The 10,918-nt window shown below is 42.7% G+C and overlaps 1 protein-coding gene across 1 annotated transcript in view; it reads right to left on the bottom strand.

The window, feature by feature from the left end:
- Window positions 1–1,577: 1,577 nt before the first annotated feature.
- The window catches only part of ppm1j (protein phosphatase, Mg2+/Mn2+ dependent, 1J), a 15,593-nt gene continuing 6,252 nt past the window's right edge, over window positions 1,578–10,918 (bottom strand). Inside the window, exons 3-10 of the mRNA XM_033966109.2 lie at window positions 9,513–9,842; window positions 8,373–8,485; window positions 8,177–8,261; window positions 7,741–7,859; window positions 7,609–7,672; window positions 7,242–7,349; window positions 5,911–6,062; window positions 1,578–1,990 (exon numbers count right to left, since the gene is read on the bottom strand). Of these exons, the coding sequence (XP_033822000.1) occupies window positions 1,843–1,990; window positions 5,911–6,062; window positions 7,242–7,349; window positions 7,609–7,672; window positions 7,741–7,859; window positions 8,177–8,261; window positions 8,373–8,485; window positions 9,513–9,842 (1,119 nt within the window). The 3' untranslated portion in view covers window positions 1,578–1,842. The remainder of the gene's footprint in view (window positions 1,991–5,910; window positions 6,063–7,241; window positions 7,350–7,608; window positions 7,673–7,740; window positions 7,860–8,176; window positions 8,262–8,372; window positions 8,486–9,512; window positions 9,843–10,918) is intronic.

The raw sequence follows: 10,918 nt of genomic DNA, 5'->3' as shown, positions 1-10,918 counted from the left end.
CAGTCTCGGGTCAGTCTCGGGTCAGTGCGATGCTTCTGAGGCTTTGGTCTGGAGCCAAACAGATGAAGATCAAACAGACTTTAGAAAGTTTAATATATTTACCATATTTTTGAATATAGAATCATCTTTTTGGAGGTGTCCATCAAATATACAGGAACATTCCAGAAGTATTTACATAAACATCCCACAAAAACCTCGTTTATGTGTCAATACTGTGAAAACTAAAGCCCACACTTTAAAGACACAGATTCATGCTGTTTCATTTTATTTTTAAAATATCAAAGCCCAAACCTAGAATGAAAACAAGAAAAATCTGATTTATTTCTAAACCTGTACACATTTTTTCTCTTGAACAGTGACGTCCTGAACGAGACACAGTGTTTCAGACACAGACATAAAAATAAAACATCTGCTTCAAAAATATATGAACAATCTAAACGAAACAAACACGAGGTACAACGTTAAACTGAAGGTCGTTTCACTGCCACGAGGTTAAAAAAGTGCAACTGATTTAAAAGAAACTAATGTGAATGAGGCAAAAGTGTGAAACGTGTCACACTTACTGCACTGAAACGTTCACTGAAACATCACAGTAAAAGAAACAAAGTCAAAAAGTGCAGCAAATGTGGAGGAAATAATAATATCACATTCAATAAAAGACGCATCAGAGCGTGCACGTGTGGAGGGTGTGCACGTGTGTGGGGTGTGTGCACGTGTGGAGGGTGTGCACGTGTGTGGGGGGTGTGCACGTGTGGAGGGTGTGCACGTGTGTGGGGGGTGTGCACGTGTGGAGGGTGTGCACGTGTGTGGGGGGTGTGCACGTGTGGAGGGCGTGTGCACGTGTGGAGGGCGTGCACGTGTGGAGGGGGCGTGTGCACGTGTGGAGGGGGCGTGTGCACGTATGGAGGGCATGTGCACGTGTGGAGGGTGTGCACGTGTGGAGGGGGCGTGTGCACGTATGGAGGGCGTGCGCACGTGTGGAGGGTGTGCACGTGTGGAGGGCGTGCACGTGGAGGGCGTGTGCACGTGTGGAGGGCGTGTGCACGTGTGGAGGGCGTGTGCACGTGTGGGGGGCGTGTGCACGTGTGGAGGGCGTGTGCACGTGTGGAGGGCGTGCACGTGTGGAGGGCGTGTGCACGTGTGGAGGGTGTGCACGTGTGGAGGGCGTGCACGTGTGGAGGGCGTGCACGTGTGGAGGGCGTGCACGTGGAGGGCGTGTGCACGTGTGGAGGGCGTGTGCACGTGTGGAGGGTGTGCGCACGTGGAGGGCGTGTGCACGTGTGGAGGGCGTGTGCACGTGTGGAGGGCGTGTGCACGTGGGGGGCGTGTGCACGTGTGGAGGGTGTGCACTTGGGGGCGTGTGCACGTGGAGGGCGTGTGCACGTGGGGGGCGTGTGTGTCTGAAGTGTCTCGCCGTCGTTTCTGTCGTAGAAACAGTTCGATGTTTCAGACTTGTCTCTTCTGCCGTTTCCTCCTGAAACGTCGAATCGTCTTGTGCCTTTTGTATTTTCTGCTTTTATTATTTTACACGTTTGTTTCTTCACAGAATCTTTGGTTTCCCTTTTTCTTCGACTGATGATGTGAAAACTTCATTTTTCCAGCGTGTTCTGTCCGTTTGACCTAAACGTTACAAAGATTGAACGTCACAAACAGCAGAAGAAAAGGAAACGTCGTTAAAAATACGTTGAGACGTGAGCGTTCTGCGGGACGGGGCGGGGCCGAAGGTGCTCAGGTCTGTGACGAGGAGGCGCTCTCGTCCTCCGTCGCTCCGGGATCCGGGAAAGATGGAGGAGGAGGGGGCGGGGCTTACGGAGCTACGGCGGTCTCCACGGCGACGGCTCGTCATGTCTCCAGCTCGCCTCCCGCCAGAGGAACCACGAACACCGTGATGTCGTCTCCAGACCCCAGTCTCTCGTTGGGCAACCTCCAACCGCGCTCCTTCAGCACGCCACGGGAACGCATCAGGACGTCCTGCGCCGCCAGAGAGTATCTGCAAAACACACACACAGGAAACACACACATGAAACACACACAGGAATGAAACACACAAAACACACACAGGAAACACACACATGAAACACACACATAAAACACACACATGAAACACACACAGGAAACACACACATGAAACACACACATGAATAAAACACACAAAACACACACAGGAAACACACACATGAATAAAACACACACATGAAACACACACATGAAACACACACATGAAACACACACATGAAACACACACATGAAACACACACATGAATAAAACACACAAAACACACACAGGAAACACACACATGAAACACACACAGGAATAAAACACACAAAACACACACAGGAAACACACACATGAAACACACACATGAATGAAACACACAAAACACACACAGGAAACACACACATGAATAAAACACACACATGAAACACACACATGAAACACACACATGAATGAAACACACACAGGAAACACACACATGAAACACACACATGAAACACACACATGAAACACACACATGAATAAAACACACAAAACACACACAGGAAACACACACATGAATAAAACACACACAGGAAACACACACATGAAACACACACATGAAACACACACATGAAACACACACATGAATAAAACACACAAAACACACACAGGAAACACACACATGAATAAAACACACAAAACACACACAGGAAACACACACATGAAACACACACATGAAACACACACATGAAACACACACATGAATAAAACACACAAAACACACACAGGAAACACACACATGAATAAAACACACACATGAAACACACACATGAATGAAACACACAAAACACACACAGGAAACACACACGAATGAAACACACACAGGAAACACACACATGAAACACACACGAATGAAACACACACAGGAAACACACACATGAATAAAACACACACATGAATAAAACACACACATGAATAAAACACACACATGAAACACACACATGAAACACACACATGAAACACACACATGAATAAAACACACACAGGAAACACACACATGAAACACACACATGAAACACACACAGGAATAAAACACACAAAACACACACAGGAAACACACACATGAAACACACACATGAATAAAACACACACATGAAACACACACATGAAACACACACATGAATGAAACACACAAAACACACACAGGAGACACACACATGAAACACACACATGAATAAAACACACACATGAAACACACACATGAATGAAACACACAAAACACACACAGGAGACACACACATGAAACACACACATGAATGAAACACACAAAACACACACAGGAGACACACACAGGAAACACACACATGAATGAAACACACAAAACACACACAGGAGACACACACAGGAAACACACACATGAATAAAACACACACATGAATAAAACACACACATGAATAAAACACACACATGAAACACACACATGAAACACACACATGAAACACACACATGAATAAAACACACACAGGAAACACACACATGAAACACACACATGAAACACACACAGGAATAAAACACACAAAACACACACAGGAAACACACACATGAAACACACACATGAATAAAACACACACATGAAACACACACATGAAACACACACATGAATGAAACACACAAAACACACACAGGAGACACACACAGGAAACACACACATGAAACACACACATGAATAAAACACACACATGAAACACACACATGAAACACACACATGAATGAAACACACAAAACACACACAGGAGACACACACAGGAAACACACACATGAAACACACACATGAAACACACACATGAATGAAACACACAAAACACACACAGGAAACACACACATGAAACACACACATGAATGAAACACACAAAACACACACAGGAAACACACACATGAAACACACACATGATTAAAACACACAAAACACACACAGGAAACACACACATGAAACACACACATGATTAAAACACACAAAACACACACAGGAAACACACACATGAAACACACACATGAAACACACACATGAATGAAACACACAAAACACACACAGGAGACACACACATGAAACACACACATGAATAAAACACACACATGAAACACACACATGAATGAAACACACAAAACACACACAGGAGACACACACAGGAAACACACACATGAAACACACACATGAAACACACACATGAATGAAACACACAAAACACACACATGAAACACACACATGAAACACACACATGAATAAAACACACACAGGAAACACACACATGAAACACACACATGAAACACACACATGAAACACACACATGAATAAAACACACAAAACACACACAGGAAACACACACATGAATAAAACACACACATGAAACACACACATGAATGAAACACACAAAACACACACAGGAAACACACACAGGAAACACACACATGAAACACACACAAATGAAACACACACATGAATGAAACACACACATGAATGAAACACACACATGAAACACACACATGAAACACACACGAATGAAACACACACATGAATAAAACACACACATGAATAAAACACACACATGAATAAAACACACACATGAAACACACACATGAAACACACACATGAAACACACACATGAAACACACACAGGAATAAAACACACAAAACACACACAGGAAACACACACATGAAACACACACATGAATAAAACACACACATGAAACACACACATGAAACACACACATGAATAAAACACACACATGAAACACACACATGAATGAAACACACAAAACACACACAGGAGACACACACAGGAAACACACACATGAAACACACACATGAAACACACACATGAATGAAACACACAAAACACACACAGGAAACACACACATGAAACACACACATGAATGAAACACACAAAACACACACAGGAAACACACACATGAAACACACACATGATTAAAACACACAAAACACACACAGGAAACACACACATGAAACACACACATGAAACACACACATGAATAAAACACACAAAATAGACACGGTTCTTACAGAACACACATGAAGTTACAACGGCCACACACACTCTTAGACACAATAACACACACACTCACACACACACACACTCACACATGTTGACATTATGTAGACATTTTAACCTAAATCATAAATTCTGATTTTCATCTCGTGTAAAATCAAAACTTCCAAATGTCATTTATTTCCTGATTATTTCCTTTAACATTTTCTTTCCATATTTAGTTTCATTTTCCCCTCAGTCATTCTGAACTTTAACCCCACACTGCCCCCTACTGGACCATCCACTGGACCATCTTATTATGTTTTGTATCATATTAGTGGTTCCTAGAGTGTCCAAAAGTACAGTGGGAGGGAGAGCATTCAGTTACCAAGCTCCTGTGCTATGGAATCAACTCCCTGCTGATGTTAAACAGGCCCCCACAGTCTCTGTATTTAAGACCAGGCTTAAAACCTTCCTCTTCGGTATAGACCAGGTTACATAGTGAGGGAGTTAGGGACAAACCCGGGATAAGACAGGCTGCAGTAGGAGTAACTAGCTGGGGGAAGTATGGCAACCTGAGCACTGTCCTCTTTGGGCGTTACAAAAATAAATTGAATTGAAATTGAATCCACTGGATCAATAAAGTTTTAAAAGAATCTAATCGTCACAAATCCCCCTGGACGTGTTCACACACGTTTATAATGAGGAGTATTTGAACACCTCATGGGGTCAGAGGGGTCGTACCTCATGGGGTCAGAGGGGTCGTACCTCATGGGGTCAGAGGGGTCGTACCTCATGGGGTCAGAGGGGTCGTACCTCATGGGGTCAGAGGGGTCGTACCTCATGGGGTCAGAGGGGTCGTACCTCATGGGGTCAGAGGGGTCATACCTCATGGGGTCAGAGGGGTCACAGCAGGATAAATACGCAGACACGGCATCGGCGACTTCTCTGTCCGTGGTCACGTCCCACAGTCCGTCTGTGCCCATCACCAGGACGTCGTTTGACCCGTGTTTGTTTTCATCCAGATTATACACCATCACCTGACGGAGTAAAAACAGGGAGTAAAAACAGGGAGTAAAAACAGGGAGTAAACATGGCTCCATGTCACAGACACGTGTCACGTTCAGTTTAACATTTGACTCAGGACGTGTTTGAGCTCATTTACATCTGGACACAATGATCATTATTTTAATCAAAATAAAACTGTGTCATGTGTTTTTATTCACAGAGACGACGGTGCAGCTGAGAGCACACGACTGGACTCAGGTGAGACACTGAAGGCCTGAGTCAGGTTTTTATTTCACCTCCTCAGACTCCAGCTCTTTTTTTATTTCACCTCCTCAGACTCCAGCTCTTTTTTATTTCACCTCCTCAGACTCCAGCTCTTTTTTTATTTCACCTCCTCAGACTCCAGCTCTTTTTTTATTTCACCTCCTCAGACTCCAGCTCTTTTTTTATTTCACCTCCTCAGACTCCAGCTCTTTTTTTATTTCACCTCCTCAGACTCCAGCTCTTTCATTTTGTGGCTTTATTCTTTTCTCTTTGTTATTTGGGCTGATTGGACCTGATGATGTAAAAACAAAGAATTATGTCTTTACATTATGAGAAAAATAATGTCACATATGAAGGACATTCGTTCTACATTTGAATCATTTTGATAAAAAAAAAACTTTGCAAAAACTATTTATTATTTACAGACCCTGAAACAGCAACATTTGTCCAGAATAAAAACAAAATTGTGCCTCTTGGAACAATATGTCTCATGTGCAGAGCTGCAGACAGGAGCGGACATGGGCCTTTCCAAAAATAAATAAATAAATAATATTCTGAACATTCTAAACTCTTAAAAATATTCTAAATCAGACATGTCATCCTCAGGCCCACGGGCCAAATTTGGCCCTTGATATAAAAATATTTGGCCGTGAGATCATATCAAACGTGTTCATTCTGTCCCGCCGCAGCTCATGCACCTCTAATACTACGAATCCCAGAATGCTTTGCACTTGTGTTGACATTATCACGTTTAATCCACTCCTTCTGAAAAACGTGCACATGTTGTTGAAATGTTTCAATAAATATTTAGTTTGGCCGATACTTAGTCACAGTTTTTCATTTTGGTCTCTGTGAATTTGCCGCCCTGCTCTACCAGACGAGCCACTGAGCCTGAGTCATGTTTTTATTTCGTCGTATAAATAAATATAAAAGTGAACGAGTCTCACCTCAGGGACACAGGACAGAAACGGTTTGATGTAAATGTTGGAGTTGTAAACTTTGAGGTCGTGGTCGCCCAGGCCCCGGGTCACTCCGATGGTCGCCATGACACGAGCCTGCGACGCACACACACACACACACACACACGCACATGCACAGAGAGCACACACAGATACACACACACACACAGAGCACACACACACACACACACACACCCACATGCACAGGGAGCACATACAGATACACACACACACACACCCAGATACACACACACAGAGCACATACACATTAAAGTGTATCATTGTTTTAGGGTGTGTTGTGTTGTGTTGTGTTGTGTTGTGTTGTGTTGTGGTGATTTATAAACCTTCCTCTCACCTTCTTCCCTTCTCCGTAGATCAGGGGGAACTTTAGATCATCTTCTATGATGGTTTTGTACGCCCTGTGACAAATGACACCTTTTACACTCGTGCACATTTATAATCGTGTCGTTTAAAGCCTTAAACGCACCAGCCCGTCATGGTGTGGTCTCGATACAGCATCTTTTTGCCGACCTCGTTGTGCTGAATCCTTCGAGGAAACTCAATATGAGTGAACTCATTCCCCAGGAGCTCAGGTCTGAGGAAACCCTGCGGCCAAACGAGGCGTTAATCAAACGGAGAGTGGGTTACATCATGAGTCATTCTGATTCTAAACTGTGAAATGTCTGAGAACAGGAGTCGTTTCACACACACTTCCTCTTTGCCTCAGTGTGCGTCCGCCCCAGAGTGACTCACAAAACACCCACTGCTGTTTATTTCAGAATCTGAGGATTTTCTGCAGAGGATTATTCTTAGACGCTCCTGTTCTGACATCACACATTTCTCTTCTGCCGTATAAACAGACAGTTCATAAAAACATAATAGTACATTTACTTTGGTCATGTCCTTCATATACGTGTATTTACCAGATACTGCAGTCTCTGCCTCTCAGACTCAGGCGTGAATTCATTAGTCATGGGAATTACCTCATTATTTCTGATTATTATGGCCCTGCAGAAAATCACACAAACAAATCAGTCTAAATAAAACATATTCATTCATTTATCATATTATTCCTCTCACAAGTTCATCTAAATAAACATATTCTTTTCTGACTCTTACCTGCTGTCTCCAGCATTTGCCACGTACAGTTTTCCCATTAAATGAATCGCTGCTAAGGCACAACAGCCGCCGGAGATCGCGTAAGACGCTTTCTCCTTTTCAATGAGGTCGTCCTGGAGGAAACAGGAACATTAATAACAGTTTTCTAGTGTGTGAGCCACTTTAGATCTGAGGGTTTATTATTCACAGAATAATGGATTCAGCTCCACAAAAACATAATCAATAGAAGAAGAGCGTTTGAAGGACTCGACCTCAGGGACGCTCCTTTATTATTGTTAATGACACGATATTTATATAAAGTGAACAGAAAGAACAAAGAGTTAAAAATGAAGATGAGGCTGAATTTAATCAAACTGATCAGTTTAATGCAATTAAAAAATGACAAACGCTGCAGGTTTTTACCAGAGCGTCCTCCACAAACTGATCTGTGGTTTTCTGCATAAAAATCGTCCTGATCCAGATAAACATCTGACTCATGTTGTGTTTTTATTTCTCACGTCGATTTCAGTGTTTTGTTGATTCTCCTGAACGAGTTTATAACATGAGTTTGACCACGGCCTCTTTTTAAAACACATTTGTGTCACATTTGTGTGATATTTGTCTCACATTTGTGTGATATTTGTCTCATATTTGTCTCATATTTGTGTCACATTTGTGTCATATTTGTGTCATATTTGTGTCATATTTATGTGATATTTGTCTCATATTTGTGTCACATTTGTGTGATATTTGTGTCACATTTGTGTGATATTTGTGTGATATTTGTCTCATATTTGTGTCACATTTGTGGCATATTTGTGTGATATTTGTGTGATATTTGTCTCATATTTGTGTCACATTTGTGGCATATTTGTGTGATATTTGTGTGATATTTGTGTCACATTTGTGTGATATTTGTGTGACATTTGTCTCATATTTGTCTCATATTTGTCTCATATTTGTCTCATATTTGTGTGATATTTGTGTAACATTTGTCTCATATTTGTCTCATATTTGTCTCATATTTGTCTCATATTTGTCTCATATTTGTCTCATATTTGTGTGACATTTGTCTCATATTTGTCTCATATTTGTCTCATATTTGTCTCATATTTGTCTCATATTTGTCTCATATTTGTCTCATATTTGTCTCATACTCACCATCTGTTTGAACGCCGTCTCGATGACTCCCATGATGAGACTTTCCAGACTCACAGTTTTCTCCATGTGGAAGCGCAGGGTGGAGTCACAAACTGCATCAGGATCCTCGGGCTCCTGAGGGGCCCCTTTCTTTGAGTCGACCTGGTAGGCGTTTCCGTTTTTGGCCAGGCAGATTGGAGGTGCGCTGTTGGGGTTTTCCAGCAGGTGGCAGATTTCTCCGAGTCGATCTCTGATGAGTCTGTGGAGTAACTTTGACGCCATGATGGCGGCTCCGGAGCCGGCGTGGCCGTCGAACACGCCCCAGAAGTGCATCGGGATCCCCGTGCCATCCTGAAATCAGAGTCTGAGTTTGAATTGATCCACGTTTCACAAACTGACATGAAAACACAGGAAAGTTCATGAAGGGAGGTTTTTTTAAATGTCCAGCCCAAAACGACAAAACCCTGGAAACACAACTCTGTTATTTCCTCTTTTATGAGGAATAAAAAAGCCTCACCACGTTTGTGTGTGTGAGTTGGCACGAGCAACCGGTAAACAGATGAACAGACGACCAGCCCCCCCGACCAGCCCCCCCCGACCAGCCCCGCCCCCTCGACCCGTGGAGGAGGGGCACGATGAGGGGCATGATGTCATTCATTTAGAGCAAACACGAGCTGCAGATTTTTACTTTGAACAGTTCCACGTCTCCTGCCTCGAGCCTGAGTCTGTTCAAACATGTAAGACACTTTAGAGCAGATGTTTTCAACCTTTTTCACCTCAGGACACATTTTTTATCAGTAAAAAGTAGCTTGCCATTTATTTTTAGCCAGACGTTTATTTTTGCAAAAGTGTAATTAAAGTGTGAACAGAAAATGTTTTATTTGTGACAGTTTGTGCAGTGATAAAAATAGAAACTGAAAGTTTGAATCAGAGCTGAAGTGAAACAGTGTTTTGTATAATCAGTCCAAGACTGATTTGATACTTTTAGTTTTGAGAGGAAACGTCCACACAGAACTTTTTAAAGGTTTTGTTGCTGTTTAACTTCGACATAAGACAAACCTGGTGAATGGACCCAGACTTTAACATCACATCAAATCAAGAACATCTGCAGCTTTTTACATCTAAAAACATGTCAAAAAATCAAAGGTAAACTGTCCAAACCAGACTCAGAGACTTATCCTGCATTTGTGTCCAGTAGATTAGACGACTGTAACGTCCTGATCACTGGACTCTCCAAACGAGCCACAGAACAGAACATCCAGAACATCCAGAACATCCGGAACATCCAGAACATCGCTGCTCGGGTCAGGACTAGAACCAGGAAGTACGAGCACATAAGTCCTGTGCTCAGGTCTGTGGCTCCTGTGGCTCAGAGACTTTAAAGCAGCTCAGTGTGAACAAGTCTCTCCATGGACCAGCACCAAAGA

Source organism: Periophthalmus magnuspinnatus, chromosome 5 (assembly GCF_009829125.3).
Source record: "Periophthalmus magnuspinnatus isolate fPerMag1 chromosome 5, fPerMag1.2.pri, whole genome shotgun sequence".
Lineage (NCBI taxonomy): Eukaryota > Metazoa > Chordata > Actinopteri > Gobiiformes > Gobiidae > Periophthalmus > Periophthalmus magnuspinnatus.
This window is presented reverse-complemented; position numbering and strand designations above follow the sequence as displayed.